Source organism: Anolis sagrei, chromosome 2, assembly GCF_037176765.1.
Source record: "Anolis sagrei isolate rAnoSag1 chromosome 2, rAnoSag1.mat, whole genome shotgun sequence".
Classification (NCBI taxonomy): Eukaryota; Metazoa; Chordata; class Lepidosauria; order Squamata; family Dactyloidae; genus Anolis; species Anolis sagrei.
The window spans coordinates 91,335,766-91,357,125 of NC_090022.1; the positions used below are offsets into that span (position 1 = coordinate 91,335,766).

Consider the following 21,360-nt stretch of genomic DNA (forward strand, 5'->3'; position numbering starts at 1 on the left):
GCCTCTAATCCATAGGAAAACAATTGATATACCTTGATATTTCAATATCACAGTGTGCTATCTGCATGCTTTGCCCTAGTAGGCAAATAGCAGCTGGGAAAAAGAATTAAATATCCATCCTGATAAGACTATGTACCACAGTTTTGGAAAGTTCATGTTTTGGACTTCTTTCCCCTTTTTATTATTGCATGGTATCATGGATCCCTGCACCACATCTAGGGACACTACCAAGCTCATGACTTTATTATTATTATTATTATTATTATTATTATTATTATTATTATTACCCCGCTGCATAGAACCAATATGGACACAGTTTCTATTGCTTAGAGATCTTCTCTTTTTTTTCTCCAAATCAAGAATGTTGTGAACACAGTTTGTCTAACAGAGACATGAAATACTTGGAAGGATGTGACGATTTTACCGTTACTAAACTGAAGAGAGTGAAAAAGGCAGCTGCTAAGGTGCCCCAGTTCTTATAGTCTCCATGTGTGGGGTCTCCATACAAACCATGACCCAAAATCGCAAAGATTAACATTAAGAGGAACAACAAAACAAGGACATAGATGACATTTTTCACAGTCTGCCTCAGGGCTGCCATCAGAATCTAGAGAAGGGGTTTGGAAGGGAGAAGAAAAAAGAAAGGAAGAAATCACATGAATACAACTGATATGACCACATGCAAAGCATTTTTTCTCAAGTTAACACAACAGAGACAGGAATTAGGAAGCAGAGATTAATATAATTGCCACTTCACATTTGCAGTTTTGACTTTTGCGCATTTGATTATTTATTAATTGGTTTTAAAATGTTCTCTCTAGCAATCTCTAGGTCCTCCAGTGTGACCCTATCATCAACTTCTTCCAACACCCTCCATCTTTACTTACTCCTGTTTGCATAAGCATTGCTTGTCCACAGCTTTTCTCAATTATTGACTTGACAAGCAGAAGAGACAGTATTCAGACATGGACATCATTGATCAAGAACCTTCAGTAACTGTTTTCTGTGCTCAAGAACAGGTAGGATATATAAGGCAGAAATCAGTCCAAGACAGGAATGCATCTGAAGTTACGAAAAGTCCTCCTACAAGGCATGAGAACTGCAAAGCTGGTGATACCCTTAATCTTTTTTAAAAACCCACAAACAATTCCCTTTGCCTCACAAGAGATACAGATGAGCATTTTATCCCAGCTTTGCATAAACCTATTAACCAGGAACTGACACCTGAAGAGACCAACACATGGATTTGGGGTTTGAAGTATGAGACAGTGTTGGCAGTCACAGCTGTTTGTCTTAAAAGAGCCGATGGATTGTATAAGAACCCCTTTGGCATTTGGATTTGGCATCTGCATGCTTTCTGTAGTGAAGGAAGGCAGCCAGCCCATTCTTTAGTCAGTCCCTGGAGTAATATAATACCCAGGCAGCACAGAGTCTTCTGTAGTCTTGAGTTAATAGAAATGTTTGTGATCTTGGCCAAGATCCATGACTAACAGTCTGACTCACGCGGTATTCCCAAGTCAGTATTCCCCTCAGCTCCGCAGAGAGTCTAGTGTACATTCTGATGTAATTTGTAGTACTTTATATGAGTTCATTCTGTTTAGAGTTCTTACCCAGTGACCCTGTGCTTTTCAGTGCGTCCTCTAGGGGCACATTAAGCCAGAGTTATCGTAGTGCAAAAGACCAACAAGACCAGCATCTGCTTCATCGTAAATATTGCTGATGCATTCAGTCAACAGGGCCAGAGTGGATTCGTTAAGGAAGTACGGATCCTTGAGAAGTTTTTCTTTCCCTTTCAACTGTGACAACTTTATCTGGGGCTAGGGATTCAGGTTACAGAAAGAATATTTTACCAGGGGTGCTAAAATAGAACAGCTTGCATAGGCATAACTGCAACCAGGGTTCATTAGGTGGAATGTGTCCAGAAAGGAGTGGCCAAGGAGCTAAAAGGTTTTGGAGAGCAAGACTTATGAGGAAAAACTTAAGGATCTGGTCATGTTTAGTTTGAAGAGGAGAACATTGAGAAGTGATACAATAGCCATCTTTAAATTATGTAAATAAAAAGATTCACGTGAAAGATGGAACAAGTTTGTTTGTTTTTTTTCTTTCAGAGAGCTAGGACCCAAATCAAATTGCAAGAAAGAAGATTCCAGATCTCCACACATAGAGGTCCTAAATGTGGGCATCAACAGGGAGGTTCACCAGGCAGCATGGTGAATTTCTGGGGCAGTGGGGGAAACCACCATCCCACATCACCGCTTTCGCCATCACATAGAAGAAAGCATCACCTCCTGGCTCCCACATGTGCTGACCCCATTCTAAGCCTCCCATGTTCTCTGTCCTCCATCCTAGGAAGGAGCACCACCAGAGGTTGCCCTGCATTATGTGATGGGCTCTGTCATGGCTCCATCTTGTAAGTGTCCTAGGATGGAGCCAAAGATCAGTGTGATGAGGCCCCTAATCTAAACCTTGGGAAGAACTTCAAGATAATAAGAGCTATTTGACTGTAGGAAAGACAGCCTCAGAGGATGGTGGTCTCTCCTTTACTCGAGATATTTAAATGGGAGCTAGGTGACCATCCTTTCAAAGAGGATTTGTACATATAGAAGGTTGGACTAAATAGCTCTTGATATCCTTTCCAATTCTATCTTTCCATAACGATTACTTCCTTCATCAAATGAGTATACTGGATCACAAGAAGTAATTCTGTTATATTTAGACTGAAATGCAGGAGATGAAATCGCCCTCCCTAACTAGTGGTCCAGGTGGTGATTGATTCAGTCCATTTTTTTGCTGTAGACATAGTATATCTTAAAATAGTAACAGACACATTAACCAGATAAACTGTAGAAAGTAGTTGTAAATGTTTTGCTTAAATAAAGGGATTAAAATGGGACTTAAAAATAAAAAACTTTGCTTCTCAAGCTAGAATTAGTCAAAGCATTTTTATTTACTGAGATAGTGTTGTAATTAGTGCAGTGCAATAAACAGTGCCCCCACTGCTGTCCACAACAGTCAAATAATAGCCACTTTGTTTTGGTATTGATATTTTAATGTGGTAGTTTATTTGATGTGTGTGTTTTATTTTTTATTTTATTTTTTATTATTAGGTTTTAATTCATGTACTTTCTTTTGGTTTATATGCCTTTGCTACCACTCGGAAGAAAAGCTGTATATAAATTAAAAGAAATAAATAGGAGGTATTGACTAACAGTTTCACCACTCTTAACTCTGCATTAATAAAATTATATTGGTAGTTTTTGCTTTAAGGGATTATTAGAAAGGAAAGCAGTATCAACACAGAGCTGGGTGTGCTTGAGCTCATTGTCTTCCAAGTCTTGTGTTGGTCTATATTCACAATGTATACCATACAGCATGAGTCCCAGTTATCTGTGGGTTGGTAAGGGTACATTTCCGAATTTCATGTGGATATATTAAACCATGGAGAATAGCAAATCCTATAATTTTCAGTGAGAGAAACAAAGGAGGCAGAGTGAAGAGTGTAGCTTGTATAAGAGGCCCTAAGTGAATAACTATGGATAAGTAAAATCATGTATATGCCACAATCTGTGGATACAGGGTTTGTACTTATTTGGATGCAAATTGTGAGATCATTTCTCACATGTGCATAGCTCCTGCATGCGGCAGGATCATCATGGAGCATCAGAAGGCACTTTGGTTCATGCACATGGGCCCTTGGCATGCCACAAAGGACACCTTCAGGAAAAGATGGTTGGCATGGGCATCTCCCATTTACATCCAGCTATCTGTATTCCATGTAGAGATGTAGATTCCAGGCTAACATTTCTTAACTAGCTAAGAAAAATCTACTGGAGGGGTACAAGGGCTCTCCTGTACCCAACGGAGATGCCTCTGCGTGTGGCCAAAGCATCCACATGGGGAAGCATCCTCCCATAAAGTGCTACGTAAATGAGTAACAGTCCAAAAACCGGGCTTAGCACCCTGCATGATCAAGCTCTTAATCATGCCTTTAGAAACCGGCCCTCAAAACAAGAAGGAGGAACAAATCCGTTTACACTCCACAGCATGAAACATTTTTATAAAGCTATGTAATGGTGGTTCAGTCAATCAGAGCTTTAGATACAATCTTTAAATAGGCAGCCTCCCTTAAGGTGAATTCAACAGGAGAGCTATAAAAATGCCAGTGGCAGCAACATGCCAGCAAACACCCCTTGTATATTTATACCCAATAACTTTGTTCCCTTGGTCCACCTTTGCATCCTTCCACTTGCCTTCAGACACCCACAGCAGCTCCACAATCTGTTCTCAAAAAACAGGTTTGTGCCTCTGAACTTTGGAAATTATGCAAACAATGTTGGAAATAGTCTTCAATACATTTCCTAAAATGGCAGTTTTGTAAATAATTTGACATTTGAAACATTTATTTGCAAACCAGCCAATGGGTGCGTGGAGCCTCCATCATAAGCGAAGTAGTGCTTAACAGAACCTCTCTGTGTGGAACACAACAAGGAAATTATATCCCCCAAGGTGGAAATTTACTGCACTAAAGTGGAAAGCAGAAAGCTGTAAAGAGGCCGTTCCTTTTTAATTAATCATAGGGAACCCTACGAAGAAAGTGTTGCACGTTTCCCAGCTTGGAATACAATTTCCCTGCTAAGGAGCAATTTAGGCTGCAATTAATAACTTGTAATGCATATAACAAATATAAACAACCTCCCACATCTCCAGGAACGGGGAGGCTGGAGGGAAGGTCCATTGGAGCATAAAAGAATACACTCCCTACAGACACTAGGAAATTGTTCCACTATTTTAGACGAAAGACCTGTGAAGATTCACATCTTGCTTGTGTCTTAGCAAAGGTTTTGGGGAAGGTGCCAGAGACTCTGAAGAGGATACATTACTGTAAACGAGAGATTTCAAATCCTCAGGGGATTGCTAGAGCTGAAAGTATGGGTGGTCTATGGTTGAACATTTATATGGTCTCCGAGTTATATGGTCTTCAGCACATCTACTCAGAAGTAACTTCTATTATGTTCAAGGCAGTTTTTATCTCCTAAGTAGTCTATTCGAGATTGCAAAGTAACAATAAAAACCTAACATTTCTACTCAAAAGTAAGTCACATTGAGATTAATAGGATGAGAGAATATGTACATGATTGGAGTCCTACATGTTTCTTTTTCAAAATACAAATTTGGTTTCAAAACAATTTTTAGTGCTACTTGCTCAGATCTTTATAGATGAAACAGTGTTTGTACATGGAAAACAGTTTGTTCCATAGGTTAATCTTTCTAAATGAGTTTCCATGGGTTAAATCTGTATTAAATCAGCTTGCTCTCTATCCAGATTTTATATGGGAGTCCCTTTCTTCAAGTGTTATTAGCAAAGATAACTAGAAATGCCTGATTTACCTTCTATAAACTGCTGGTTGTTTTATATACCCCCTTCTCAACCTTTTTTCCAGAAACACTGGATAATTAGCATATAAAAACCTGGTGATAACTGAAGTCCAAGATCAAAAGTAGTGGGATAAAGGCTCAAAAGTGATCATTATAAGAGCTTTGTGCCTATAAATATCCCACTTCTGGTGAACTCCCAAGCCAATTAATGACAAGCAGAAACGCGGGCCAAACAGCCAGCCACAATGCACACATTAGCTCCCTACTTGAAAACTAAACCTCCAAGGTTGTCAGGAGAAACCATGAGCCAACAGACTCTCAGTGTGTTACCATGTATATGCCTGTGCCTCAGCATAGATATGCATTCATGTATTTCTTTATTCTGATCCAACACTGTAACCCTTGTTCATTTCTGCTGATAGACATAGAAACGGCCTATGTCTAGTTGAGTAAATAAATAAATAGAAAACATTCCAGTATCTTCAACACTACACAGTTAAGCTCACTGCTTGAAGAGGGAATTTGTTTACTATCAAAGGTGGAAGAGAGCTAATATTTCCCATTATAAAAACACCCCAGAATGCTTAAAACAGCACAAATAAGGAAATCTTATAAAAATAAATAGTTATATTCTATAACCGTGCTGTCCAGGAGGTGTAAATTTTCTAATAATATTGGGAAGTACTCTTATGCACATTTAACACAGAACGGTTTTGACTGTTCACATTTATTCCCATTCTGTATGTAAAATACTTCAGTATAGACACCACATTATAGCTAGGCTGCAGGTGTCATGGCTAGCCAGCAGTCTGCCTGGTCTGACTCGGCTACTGGTGAGGGCAGCTCTCCAGCAGAAGAGGACTCTACCCAATATTTTCAGCAAGCTTGGGAAGGATTAATTAGCCTTTGCAACAAGGAAATGCTCCAGCATTTAGAGGTTGAAGCTGGATGAAGATGAGCTTTACCTGAGACCTCCAAATAAAGAAGCCTCTGGGGAGCAGATCAGTGGATTAGAGAACTTAGTATCTTTGTCCTGGACCTTGCCTTGGCTGCTCCTGGGTTGGATTCCTAGACTCTGACCTTAGTTTCTTGTATTCTTGTTTCAGACCCTATTTTTATTCTGAACTTCTGGCTCTGATTCCTGGACACTGACAACTGACTTTGGACTTTGACTTTAGTTTATATCCCTGATTACCTGGCCTGACTTCTGAACTCTGACTTTGGTTTCTACTCCTGGATTCTTCGACTTTCATTTATGAACCCTAATAATTGAACTCCTGGCATCTGACTAATGGACTATTGTTTGTTCTTGGTCCTGATCTGGCTCTGTACTTTTAGGCTTGCCTTCATTAACTGGACTCTTGAACATGGCAGTGTTTCAGAGTGATTTGGTTTGTGCTTTCCAGTTCTGTTATTTTGGTCAGACCTTGAAGACTTAAGACTTTAGTTTTCTTTATACGTGAGATTTGGTCCTGACTAACCTAGTTTTTGCTCAGCCCTGATACCAGGGCCTTTGCTAACGACAACAAGTAGTGCACAAATTTCTGTTGCAACAGTTTTGCTGGCTGACAGTTTGTTTCCACAGAAAATTCAAAGAACCTATAAAGTTCGATATGGTTCAAGTCCAGGCTATTTGGCTGATTGTATCTCCCTATAGAAACCTGCTTGGGCCCTGAGAGCTTCAAGAGAGGCCCATCTCTCGGTCATACCTCTATCGCAAGTACAGTGGATGGGAATGAGAAAGAGGGCCTTCCCTCTCTCTCATTCCCTTGTATATTTTAAAAGTCCCTTGTTTAATTATATTTTAGTGTTTATATGTTTTAGGTTTTAATTTGTGCATTGCATTGTTTTTAGCACTGTTAGCCACCTTGAAGTCTATTTTAAGAGAGAAAAAACTGGATAGTGATGATATTATTATTATTATTATTATTATTATTATTATTATTATTATTATTTCCTCCACATGTTAGGTCAAGAGCCCATTGTGCATTGACCTGCTTCATGGGACATGGTTCATTGTGGATGATACAATTCCAAATTCTGGCCCCTTCTACAGTGCCATATAAAATCCAGATTATCTGCTTTGAACTGGATTATATGGAAGTGGTGGGCTCATATAATCCAGTACAAAGCAGATGGTGTGGATTCTCTGCTTTGATAACCTGGGTTATATGGCAGTGTAGAAGGGGCTTCACGAAATAGTGACTAGGAGGAATCATAGAATCATAGAATCAAAGAGTTGGAAGAGACCTCATGGGCCATTCAGTCCAACCCCCTGCCAAGAAGCTGGAATATTGCATTCAAATCACCCCTGACAGATGGCCACCAAGCCTCTATTTAAAAGCTTCCAAAGAAGGAGCCTCCACCACACTCAGAGAGTTCCACTGCTGAACGGCTCTCACAGTCAGGAAGTTCTTCCTCGTGTTCAAATGGAATCTCCTTTCTTGTAGTTTGCAGCCATTGTTCCGCATCCTAGTCTCCAAGGAAGCAGAAAACAAGCTTGCTCCCTCCTTCCTGTGGCTTCCTCTCACATATTTATACATGGCTATCATATCTCCTCTCAGCCTTCTCTTCTTCAGGCTAAACATGCCCAGCTCTTTAAGCCGCTCCTCATAGGGCTTGTTCTCTAGACCCTTGATCATTTTAGTCACCCTCCTCTGGACACATTCCAGCTTGTCAATATCTCTCTTGAATTGTGGTGCCCAGAATTGGACACAATATTCCAGGTGTGGTCTAACCAAAGCGGAATAGAGGGCTACCATTACTTCCCTAGATCTAGACACTATGCTCCTATTGATGTAGGCCAAAATCCCATTGGCTTTTTTTGCCACCACATCACATTGTTGGCTTTCGCAAATGGGGTTGGTGGGGACGAGAGACAGGGCCTTCTTGGCAGTGCCCCCCCCCAATCTGTGGAACTCTCTCCCTAAGGATATCAGGTTGGCCACCTCCCTCCTATCCTTTAGGAAACAACCTGGTTCTGGGGCCAGGCATTCGATTAGGGGCCAGCGGCAATAGGAAAAGGAAATTTGGATTTTTGCGACATGGATTTTCCTGGCTCGGTTTGGTTTTACTGGCACATTAATCTATTAATTTATTGTAAAATTTTATTGATGATGTGCAATGTTTTAAAATGATTTTATTGTGAGTTGTAGTTTTTATGGTATTATGTTGTTAGCATCCTCTGATGCTCATGTGAGGCCACGCTGAGTCCCCCTTGTGGGGAGAAGGCCGGGATAGAAATATATGAAATAAATAAATAATAAATTGTAGAGGGGGTTGACATGGGTACCAAAACAAGTCAAGCTTGAACTCTCCCTATAACCAAGATGACTAAGCTGTCCTACTTTGGCCATATCATGAGATGATTCATTAGAAAAGACAACAATGCTTGGAAAGATAGAAGGCAGTAGGAAAAGAGGAAGACCACATTCCATCTGGAAAGACTCAATAAAGGAAGCCATAGTCATGAGCCTGCAATACCTGTGCAGCATTGTTTAGGATAGAATGTGGCTATGGGACCACGCCAGGAAAGGATACTCAAGTGTATTGTAACAATTTAAAGATTGGAAGAATAAACCCTTGGTTTCACTATTTAGTTTTACATTATTTGGAGAAATAGTGGGATACTAATTTAGGGACCTGTGGTTTTTAATATCGGGTACAAGCAATAAAATCTTTAACATCTTCATTGTCATCATCATCATCATCATTCCCACCACCACTACTACCAGTATCATATGGCATCAAACATATTATGATTATTAACTATGTTGCCTTGTACCATGAAGGGGTTCATAGTTTAAAGCTCAAACATATCTACATTCTATAATGTAGATGCATCCTAAGTGAAAGCAAGATTCAGAAAATAGAAGAGAGCACACCAAATTAAATGGTATTAACTGAAAAGGCCACATTTCAGTTAGGTATGTCAAAAACAATCAATTAAAAAGAGCAGACCAGAATTCCCTCTCATGCTGCTAAAATTATTTCACAATGTATATGGCAAAGTTTCCGTTGTGAAACTGATAATCTGCAACTATTTCATTTCTATGTAGACATATACTCCAATGATCAACTAGGAATATTACCTGGTCCTGACAAGAGATGTCAGCAGTGAGCACAGCAAACCGAGCAGAGAATAAATATATTAGTAGCAGAGTTGGGGTGTGGGGGTTGCAAATTATAGAATCCTACAGCCAGTTGGCCACTGGATTGTTTTTGGATTACAACTCCCATAAAATTACTTTATGAACTCCCCAATTCCTCAATATTCTGTGACTGCAATTCAGTATTTGCTTGTTTAAGAGTAAAGTTCAACTCAATGGGACTTAGTTCTGAATGAAAGCAGATAGAACTGTTAGAGTTGAATTTATTTTTCCACCCTAAACATGAAACCAGAGGGCAGTTCTAGTGCACAAAAAGTGCACATACATCCTCACATGAACAAGAAAAAGAAATACCGTAATTGGAAATTGCCATGTAAGACTAGATTACACTATACATCTGCAACCAATGATGCAGGGGTGGGTGGAAGTTAACATAGGAAAGTATTCAAACATGAAATCCCCACTTACAACTTGAAGTGCTACAACCCAGGATGTTTCTGCACAGCAGTATCCTTTCTCAAATAAAATAAATTGGAATGGAGAAGCAGTGGAGAATCAGGATAACAATGTTAATTCAGAAGAAGAATAGTAAAACTGTGACAAATACAGTATGTTGTTGCTCAACTAACAACGCAGCATCCACTTACCCTCATTCCTGGGCTGTAGTAGATAAGTTTGAGAACTCGTAGTACCTGGAAGCCTTTCAACAAGGTTGAAGTCTGGTGCGTACTGGGGTTGCTTCTATCAATGGTGTACGGGAGGTAAGCAATTAGAAGGACAATGAAATCAAATCGTTTATAACCATCCCCCCAATACTTAACGGGCTCCAGATAAACACTCATCAGGAATTCTGTGGTGTAGATAGCTAAAATAATCAGATCTGCCACCTGAAAAGGAAACAAGATACCTGTGAAGGGAGTAAGAACATCACAAGGAACTTATTTACAAAATAACATTCAGTCGCTGCTAAAGAAAATGACTAGAGCACCAGCTGAGATATAGAGAACTTCTGGAAGCATGAGTGAGCCCATAACTAGCTGTGTTAATTCTTTTGTAAGAATTAAGACAAATAAGTGACTTCCATTGAAAATTGAAAAGTAGGGTAGTGTTGAATGGAGGCTGAAATTTGACAGATTCCCCAGCCAATGATCTGCAATTACTATGAAGAATGCTGGTGACTGAAAATTCAAAGAATTTCTACATGATATTAAGCAATCATATTCCATCAATAGAAAGAAGACAAAAAAAACAACCATCTGGCTTTAAGGGACTCAAGTAGAATTGGCTTTAAGGGACTCAAGTATATAACAGCCTAACCTTCCATGAAGGCGGTCAGGATCTCCTTCATTTAATTATTCATCTTCTGAGATGTTAAATACTCTGTCTGATTAGGTTTCAAACTTCTCTAAGTCAGTAAAGTACCTTGGAATGTCAATTTATGGACATTTATGGAAAGCTGAGGTGAAGCAATTTCTTGGTGGAGTGACTGAAGGTTCCTTACCCAATGCTTGTCAATCTGTACCAAACTAGAGTTCCTTAATGTTTACCATTTCAGTCACCTAAGTTCCCATGGTTGTAAACATCAGTATTGTCCAAAAGGTCAAACTACATTAATATCCCCCTTAAGAATCTCTTAAACTTTGGTATTTCAGAAAATGTGTATGACAGAAGAATGTACATGACTATGTGGATTGTAATCTTTTGCATAAGCAAAACAATTAGCATATACGCCTTGCCACAAGATCAACACATATCATAATCATTCCCAGTTTTGGTACTATTCTTCCAGGGATATCTCAGAATGTATCGCTTATCATGAATCTATGGCATATTGCTTTCTTAGGGCCCTTCCACACAGTTGAATAAAATCCCACATTATTTACTTTGAACTGGAATATATAGCAGTGTGGACTCAGATAACCCAGTTTAAAGTAGATATTGTGGAATTTTCTTCCTTGATATTTCGGATTATAGAGCTGTGTGGAAGGGCCCTTAGACCTTTCATCTTCTTGGCACACAATGAATATTATAACTTGGAAGGGATACATCTCACACTTACAAGGCACATGGATTAGTAGTATACTGAACATAGTACTTGTTAGTATGCTTCAGTGATAAGGAATATCAGCTTTACATAATCTTAAAACATCGCAACTTGCATGTCAACAATGGAGGAAAGTGGCATACCTCATACAAACATTTACATACATTGTAGATTGTGATTGCATTTCCAGATGTACTATATTACATTGCTTCATACGCAACAAATACTTAGTTCAGCATTGTAATGCATTTACATATATTTCATTTTATTAATTCAGTACAGCTATTGTTTACAGAGCATAAACCTTAATCTGTCAGACTGGCATTTTAAGGTAAGTAAAATATTCCCTCGAATTTGAGTGGCAATCAGAAAGCAGCCTCCTCAGGCATGAAGTGTATACACTGTAAAATTAATGCAGCTTTGACACCATTTCAATTGTCATGGCTGAATGTTATCATGGGAGTTGTAGTTTTAAAGGGTATTTTGTCTTGTCTGCCAGTTTGCTGGTACCTCACCATACAAATCTCAGAATTCCACCCTATGGAGCCATGGCAGTTGAAGTGGTGTCAAGCTGCATTAATTCTACAGCCATGACCAAACTGCTTATGACCAAACTGGCTTGAACAGTGACTTATATAGCTTATATAAGAACTTACAAGCAGGTTGTTTACATTTCCATCACCCACTCACATGTGGATTTCAGGGTTTCTCTTCTAGTTTTGTTCCAGAGGCTAAACACTTTGACTCTGGATTTCCGCCTGAGGTTTCTTTTGCTCTGTGTATGTTAGATATTTATGAACTCTCTATGTTGGCTTTCGGTTGTTGTAGGTTTTTTCGGGCTGTATGGCCATGTTCCAGAAGCATTATCTCCTGATGTTTTGCCTGCATCTATGGCAGGCATCCTCAGAGGTTGTGAGGTCTTATAACCTCTGAGGATGCCTGCCATAGATGCAGGCGAACCGTCAGGAGAGAATGTTTCTGGAACATGGCCATACAGCCTAAAAAACCTACAACAACCAAGTGATTTCAGCCATGAAAGCCTTCAACAATGAGTTGGCTTTGTTTTGCTGCTGCACAGAGTCTGTTGCTTGTTACATTTTGTTTCCTTTTAACCAGCTGGCAGGACTGTAGCTTCCTCTGTTAATATCTCCCTTTCTGTATGCATGCATAGAATCCTTGAGACTTTTGATTTTTAACATATTTTAGCTTTTGAATTTACTATGCAGTCCAGCCCAACTGTTCATTGGAGGGAAGGATATTAGAGGCAAAGATTTAGTACTTTGGCCACATCATGAGAAGACAGGAAAGCTTAGAGAAGACAATGATGCTGGGGGAAATGGAAGGAAAAAGGAAGAGGGGCCGACCAAGGGCAAGATGGATGGCATCCTTGAAATGACTGACTTGACCTTGAAGGAGCTGGGGGTGATGACAGCCGACAGGGAGCTCTGGCGTCGGCTGGTCCATGAGGTCACAAAGAGTCGGAAACGACTGAACGAATGAACAATAACAATGCAGAATGCATGATGGCAAAATCGACAGAATTCATATTACAGGATGTGTGAAACATGTTTTCAACATGAAAACCACCTTTCAGGGAAATTGACATATTGCCACCAATCACCCCAAAGTATCTTCTTTGGGGTACATTTGAGGCTGCTCACAACAAGTTATATCTGTTCACTTGACCCCAATATATCCTCTCCTCCCCCCTCCCGCTAATCTGCAGGACCCTTGCAGTTTCACTTTCCCACAATCCCTGGCTGCCCCTCTGTCCACAGCCTTTCCTCTCTCTAAAGAGGTGAACACATATGCCTCTTTTCACTATTTCTACCCACATCTCTAAAACCAGGGTTGCTTTTCACAATTTATAGTCGTGACTGTAAAAATCCAGGGCCATATTGACTTAACTCTATTGATTTATGTTTAATTGATACCAACTGTATACCTTTGTATATTTTTGTTATTCTTAATACAATCCATCTGTGACTGCCTCTATGTACTATAATGAGCAATATTAACAATGCAGAGTCAACTGTTTATGAAAATTAGGGAAGAAAAGAGTGCTAAGTCTACAGCAATACTGGCAACCTGGCGTCCAGAATATGCATTCTGTGTCTGCATCTGCCACAAGGCCCAGCCAACAGAGAAATAGTTAAGGATCATGATAGTTGTAGTCCTGGAGATGATAAGATATGCTTCCCTGGTCACAAGTCTAGATTTTCACAGACAGACTTGTTCAAATAATGATTTTCACTATCATCTATCAACAGCTGGATGTCACTGTTGCTGTGAGCCTTTGTATAATTTCCAAATTATTTTATGCCCAAGGCAAAGCTATCATAGGGTTTTGTTTTTTTTTTAGAAATATTTGCTTCTGAAGCTGAGCATGTGTGACCTAATCTCACTCCATGCCCAAACTAGGATTTCATTCTCCCAGACTCCCCTTCCAGCACTTAAACTGCTAAATCATGGTGACTCTCAGCGGATGACGGATTGGTAAAGGTAAAGGTTTTCCCCTGACATTAAGTCCAGTCATATCTGACTCTGGGAATTGGTGCTCATCTCCATTTCTAAGCCAAAGAGCTAGCATTGTCCATAGACACCTCTAAGGTCACGTGGCCAGCATGACTGCATGGAGCGCTGTTATCTTCCCGCCAGAGCGGTAGCTATTGATCTACTCACATTCGCATGTTTTCGAACTACTAGGTTGGCAGAAGCTGGGGCTAAGAACGGGAGCTCACCCCACTCCCCAGATTTGAACCACTGATCTTTTGGTCAGCAAGTTTACCAGCTCAGCGGTTTAATCCACTGCACCACTGGGAACTAGGAACACAGATGGAGCTTGGGAGAAAAAGACCTTGACATTTGGGAGTTGTAGTTACCGGGATTTATGGTTCACCTACAATCAAAGAGCATTCTGAACCCTATCAACGATACAATTGGGGCAAACTTCCCACACAGAACCGCTATGACCAATAGAAAATACTTAAGGCCATCCAATTCCCTTCACCAGGGCAAGAAAATGTAATCAAATACTGTTTACTCACAAGCATAAAGAAATTATATATATTAGAAACCAACACTTTCTCATTACTTTATTTTCCAGATCACTGGACTGGGCCACAGCAACGCATGGCAGGGGATGGCTTGTGTATAAATACGTGAGAGGAAGTCATAGGGAGGAGGGAGCAAGCTTGTTTTCTGCTTCCTTGGAGACTAGGACGTGGAACAATGGCTTCAAACTACAAGAAAGGAGATTCCATCTGAACATTAGGAAAAACTTCCTGACTGTGAGAGCCGTTCAGCAGTGGAACTCTCTGCCCCGGAGTGTGGTGGAGGCTCCTTCTTTGGAAGCTTTTAAACAGAGGCTGGATGGCCATTGTTGGGGGTGCTTTGAATGCAATTTTCCTGCTTCTTGGCAGGGGGTTGGACTGGTTGGCCCATGAGGTCTCTTCCAACTCTATGATTCTATTTTTTGGGTCGTGTTTTAATGTTGTATTGCTGCACAGGAGTCATTGTTCCTTTCATGTGGAGTGTGATAACAGATAATAGACAGCATAATCAGGAGGGTATAATAGCAAAGTTACAGTTATTTTGGTATTAAGGTAATTATTTTCGATTGGACCTAATTGGCATGTTTCTTTCTGAAATACAGAACATGTGTGGAAATTATAGTGCCAAACACACATTTCCTCAATACCCAAGGTACATATACAGCTTGCAAACTTGAGCTTCCCACAAAAAAATGACATTAACAAAAAATTTAAAAGCTTTTATAAAGCAATAAGTTGACTCCTTGATATTTTCCAGACTTCTCTGTTGGCTTGCGTGCCACTGGGATATGAAGTTAAATTCCCACCAATTGTGTACAGTAGCCAGTTTCAAGTAAGTAAAGACATGAGGGTTTGTGAAAGCGAAGTGCTTTTCAAGAGGGAGACTAACTCATGAGAGGTCATTAACAATCTGACCACTTCCTTGTCAAAGCCAGAAAATGTATCAAACCCGCTTCAAAAGGAAACAATGGAACGGGAGGTGACAAGGCATTAACAATACCAAGTAGTGGTGTGCAGACATCCTTATCAAATCAGTCTCCATCATAATAAATGTACAGCATAGTCTCCTGCTGGCTTTGTCAAACATATGGGATTAGTTAGGATGGTTAATAAGAAATAAAATATGACCAAGGGACACAGGGCAGATTAAGTAGGATAAGGGGGCAGGAAACAACTGCAAAAGCAGGTACCCGTTTGTGCCAGGTAAAGTGATGGCATGGATAATATTGACCTGCCAGTATTGAGCCTCATCAACCTGCCAGCATTATTCAGAAGGAATTTGGCATTGCCTTCCTCTGAGGCTTGTTTGTTTGTTTGTTTGTTTGTTTGTTTCAAACACTTGTACCCCATTGTTCTCAACCTCTGAGGAGGGACCCAGGGCAGCTTACAACCAGCAACAATTTGATGCGCAACATACAAAACAAATATAACAAAGCAATTACACAATGAATAAAACATTCGGTTAAAATCAAATGAGGCTTAGAGAGACTTGCCCAAGGTCACCCAGTGATAGGTAGATAGGGGTTGTGCTGGCAAAATGAGTTAAACCCTTGTGCTAGCTGAATTGCTGACCTGAAGACCTGAAGGTCAGCGGTTCGAATCCACAAGATTGGGTAAGCTCTCATCTGTCTGCTCCAGCTTCCCATGTGAGGACATGACAGAAGCCTCCCACAGGGTGGTAACACATCCGGGCATCCTCTGGGCAACGTCCTTGCAGATGGCCAATTCTCTCACACCAGAAGCGACTTGCAGTATATTCTCAGTTCACTTCTGATATGATTTTAAAAACCCCAGTGGGATTCCCCAGATAGGTGGGTCTCCCCGAGTTTTAGTTCAAGGATCAAATCACTGTACCCCAGTGACTCTCTATTGATAGCAGGCCTGCCCCCAATCTCTAATATAATGTGTGGTACATTTAGTTCAAGGGTTCCATTTATCTTGTCCCACTGGTTTACAACAATATAAAATAAACGACTACCTACATTTTTACGTGAGACCATTTTTACTTGGGCACAAAAGTTCTCTTACTCTAAACTACCCTTCTCAAAATATTATCCTGTCCTGCTGGGAAAGATAAATTGTCTTCAGAACAAAAAGAGAGAGAAATCAAGGCAGCCCCGATAGTCTACGTTGTGTGCAGTTATTATTTTTTTACCTCCAGGAAGAAATTGGACTCCTTGGAAACTTTATAATCTGTTTCTAAAGCCAAAAAGATTGCATTTAGTGTGATGGTGCTGATCATAATTGATTTGAACAGTGGGTGGTAAAATATTGTTTCGATGAATTTATACAGACCAGTGTCTCTTCTCCTGGAAGGAAAAAGAAGAATGACAAAGTTGACATTGTAAAACAGGGAAATGCCAATATATGTAGTTGAAGGGATGCCTAAACCAAAGAGGCAGTTGAATATGCAATGGAATATAAATGTGTTCCTTGCACAAAGCGGTTGCAAGGAAACTACATGAAAGAGACTTAGGCATTTAGTCGAGTTTGCTGGGATAGCTAAATCATGCTAAAGTTGGCTGACCTCAGGCTCCCCCCCCCCCTATGAACTTCATCAGATGCAGTCTTTTCTGCATCTTATCTCTGTTTTCTGGCAGAGGCCATCACATAATGCAAGGCCACTTTTGGAAGGACTTTGTGGGACTCCATTTCTGCAGCGCAGAGAAATGGAGCCCAGAACGTCTTTTGAGGAGTTGTGTGTTTCCTAACTCCAAATGGGAGAAAGCAGATGAAAGATGGACCTCAACGGGGAAAAGACATGGGATGGCAGAAGACGGACCTCAATGGGAGGGAATGGAGTAAGACAGTTCCCTTCGCTTTCCCCACTTTCCCCCCTCTTTCTCTCAATCATAGGATGCATCTAATGAGGTCCTAAGACCCCAACTTCTTCCAACAAGAGCCATGTGCAAGGCAATATTTTAGGAGGAGGGATGGGCAAAATATTGTGAAAGTTTCTTTTCTCACATCAGATCTAAACCTCTATGACTTTTTATCAAAGCTGACAGTATAACTGCAGCTTGTAAGATCATAACTTTGGTTTTTAATGGCTGTCCCCAGACTCAGTAGTGGAGGTCCTGAAACTCCCTTTCTAGAGAGGGTCAAATACACTCCTCCATACTATCCTTCCATTGGCAGGGAAGGGCTTTTTATTCTGGCTGATTATTGACGACTGAATGTCTCTAAAGACAGGGCTTCTAACAGAGTGTGATATTGTTCTAATTATGTTGTTCTAAAACTATTTTTATTATTTTTTAGTTGTATGTTTAAAAGTTTTTTTTAATGTTATTTTAATGTTATTAATTCTTTAGTTCTATCTTAACCTCCCTAAATTTGTATGGCTCCATGAATACCAGCTTTTGGGAAAGGCAGAGAATATATAAAGGAGGAAAGGGAGACATTTATTTTAATTTATTGTGCCTTCAGCATATATGCACCCACATCACTGATCCAAAGAAAAATATCGAAGAGCTTAAGTGTGAAGTTCACCTACATTGTGATTACAGTGAGCCCTTAGTACCTGTGGGGGATTGGTCTCATGAATCTGTGTGAATACCAAAATCTATGTATGATCAAGTCACATTTACATAAAATGGCATATTGCATCCTCTGTTTGCAGAGTTGGAGAGAGATGTGAGGCAGGAGTGACACAAGACTGAAGAGAAACTCAAGATCTGTTAAATAGTGAGTGGCGTAGATTTGTGCCGAGGATTATGTTTGGATTCCCACCATTGTTTGGATTTCCACCATTTCACAGTCTTTCTACATCAGTCATGGGCAAACTTCTGCCCTCCAGGTGTTTTGGACTTCAACTTCCATAATTCCTAACAGCCAGTAGGCTGTTAGGAATTATAGAAGTTGAAGTCCAAAATACCTGGAGGGCAGAAGTTTGCCCCTGCCTGTTCTACATTATACACAAGTAGTGTAGTTGCTGGAGAGAGATGTGAAGCTGGAGAGATATTGTGAATATTGTGAATCACACTTCCCATCATTTTACAGATTTTCCTTCCACCCTCGCATTTCTCTTCAACCTCCCAAAAAAGTACATAGTATGGTACTTGTATTGTGTATTGTGTTGTGTATTTTTGAATCTGCAGTTGGTTGACTCCATGTATCTGGAGCCTGCGGATAGGGAGGATTCACATTATTGTTGTTGTTGTTGTTGTGTGTGCAATTAAGTAATAACTAGCAGTAAAACAACAAAAGTCTGTTTGACTGGCAATCAGGGTGAAGGAGGATGAAGCTTCCAGCCCCCTCGTGACAGTGAGCAAAATTGCAATGACAAATTACTACAGGGGTCCTATTCCAGATTGTTACACCCCCACTCTAAGGATCCTGCACCCCAATCATCAACTGCATTGTTGGGTATGGATGTTAGCTACAGTAGGTTTGGAAGGGGGCATTTATGATAATGGCAATAGTGTCAAAACTGTGATTACATTGTGTTAGTGAATATGAACTAGTTATGAATTTGTAACTCTAGGTTACAAATCCATAATTGCAAATAAGGATGCCAATCATAGCCATTGTCATCCAATTTTCCCCAAATCCTGAGATATAAATTGATATACAAAAAAATACAAATATCACACAAATCCAACTAAATAATGCTATTGTATAAATACAGGACCATCTCCTTCTGCTACAGCCAGTACCAAATTATTTAGAAGGAATGCCAGAACGACACCTAACTGCATCATTTAATTCTAGAAAACGTGTTCAAAATCTTCCGTCTCACTATACTGCATCAACCATATTTTGGGGAGAAAGTGCTATCAAAGTTTCATGGAACAGATTCAATGGAAAAAGAGGTATATTAACTAGTGTTGGAAGTCTTACTTGTATCCAAAGACATAATATTTCACATCAACATCAGAAGGAGCATTGAAGGCTTCCAAAGAAAGCTTATCGATTAATCGCCGTTCTTCAGGCAATTCAACCGTAGTTTCAAACGTCTTGCCTTGGTTTCTAAACATATTGAGTATATTTCCATGTAAGCAACACTGGAGACAGCAATACAAAAGCGCAACTGAAAGAGAATGGAATGCTTTCTGTGACCTCGTGTACTTTGTGAGGTCATATACAGAACTCCAGAATGGAAGATGCAACATCCTTAAGGAATATTCATACCCATTTGAAATGATAGTACAGAACAAAATAATACATTTAGAACAAAATGTGCACTCAAATTGTGTGATACTTTTTGATACACATTAGGAAATCCCAAGCACACTCATTTGGAAATTAATGAACTAAAAATGGTCTTCAGGGTAATTTGGGGGATTAGAATGTATACCTAAAAACCCTACAAATCTGGCACTGCCTGCTCAGGACATCTTTAACATTCTCAGAAAGCCGCCTGCCCCACGTCAAATGACAAACTGCCTTTGGAACTGATCCCCACAGTGGCAGGTGATTCCTCAGATGTGTCTAAAACAGTGATTTGGATCCCATGGGAGACTTATTTGGAGCTAAAACCAACTGAGAACTTCTTGAAATGTCTCTTTAATAGATGGGAGCTGTACGATAAATTATAGCCCCTTGCATCATGCTTTTGCCAATTTCAGTTCCGTTGCTGCCTCACAATTACCTATGATGCCACCTGCCATTGTCTTCTCAATGATTTGGTCCAGTTAAACTACTTCCCCAACCTCATCAGCAGTGGAGTTGATGTACTATCTCCATTATAGACCCAACAACATAATTACCACACTTTCTGGTCCAAATTACCTCCAACGTGACTAAGCTTACACAACCTGATTTGATCAGACTTAGAACGCTGAGAATGCAGAGGCCAAAGCAGATACTTGTGAAGGAGAAGCTAAACAACAATTGTACTTCGGAAACTAAAATGTCAAGTCTCCCCAATAACTGTTTCAACAGGAGAGAGGAAGAGGCACATCAACAAGTGGGGGTTTTTTTGTCCTAAATAGGGGGAAAAACATCAAAACTTTCAGTTTGTATAAATAGAAAGTAGTAAGATAACTTTCTCATCTTATATCTCTTGGGGCTACAATGAAATGGTTTCTTTATTTTCTTTATTTTTTAATGTGTTTTAACAGGCTTTTGGTATTTTATGCTTTTAGTTGTTATTTTGTTTATTAGGTTAAATTAGGTTGTGTTATATTGTCGACTGTGTTTATTTTGATGTAATTGTCTGTATGGTTTTCTTTCCAGCAATTGAATGTTTGCCTTATGTGTTGGAAACCTCCCTGAGTCCCTTTGGGGAGATAGGGTAGTACACAAATAAAGTTTTGTTTTATTTATTATTTATATATTTTAACATCAGCGTGGCTTGTATCCCAGTTTTATCCCAGTCTTTCTGGAAAGGTTTTCTTCCTTTGTGTGGGAAAATGGAAAGCACAATTGTTTCTATATGGTCACACTTCTCAATTTCTCATGAGAGGAAATATTTAAAAATATATATCATAGAGGCAAATAACTTAGGGCTCACAGAACCACATGTAAAAATATGAACATTTGAAATTAATAATTTCTAATTAGGTAAATGTAACTCACACAATGATTTTTTTTTCTTTTTAAAAAGCTGTTTTAAATGTTTTAATTTGGAACTCATTTATATATTTTGTTCATGCCTAGCTTCATGACCACCCCCCAAATGAACTAGCGTGGACTCTAAGATCTGCCAGGGAAGCCCTCCTCTCAGTCCCACCATCACAAGCATGGTTTGTGGGAACGACAGAGAGAGTCTTCTCAGTGGTGGCTCCTCGGCTTTGGAATGCCCTCCCCAGAGAGATTAGGCAAGCTCCCACACTGT

The 21,360-nt window shown here is 39.8% G+C and overlaps 1 protein-coding gene across 1 annotated transcript in view; it reads right to left on the reverse strand.

Moving 5' to 3' along the window:
• Nucleotides 1-20,828, reverse strand: part of CATSPER3 (cation channel sperm associated 3) — a 30,160-nt gene extending 9,332 nt beyond the window's left edge. Inside the window, exons 1-4 of the mRNA XM_060765300.2 lie at nucleotides 19,422-20,828; nucleotides 16,738-16,891; nucleotides 10,133-10,372; nucleotides 425-607 (exon numbers count right to left, since the gene is read on the reverse strand). Of these exons, the coding sequence (XP_060621283.2) occupies nucleotides 425-607; nucleotides 10,133-10,372; nucleotides 16,738-16,891; nucleotides 19,422-19,693 (849 nt within the window). The 5' untranslated portion in view covers nucleotides 19,694-20,828. The remainder of the gene's footprint in view (nucleotides 1-424; nucleotides 608-10,132; nucleotides 10,373-16,737; nucleotides 16,892-19,421) is intronic.
• Between the last annotated feature and the right edge of the window lie 532 nt (nucleotides 20,829-21,360).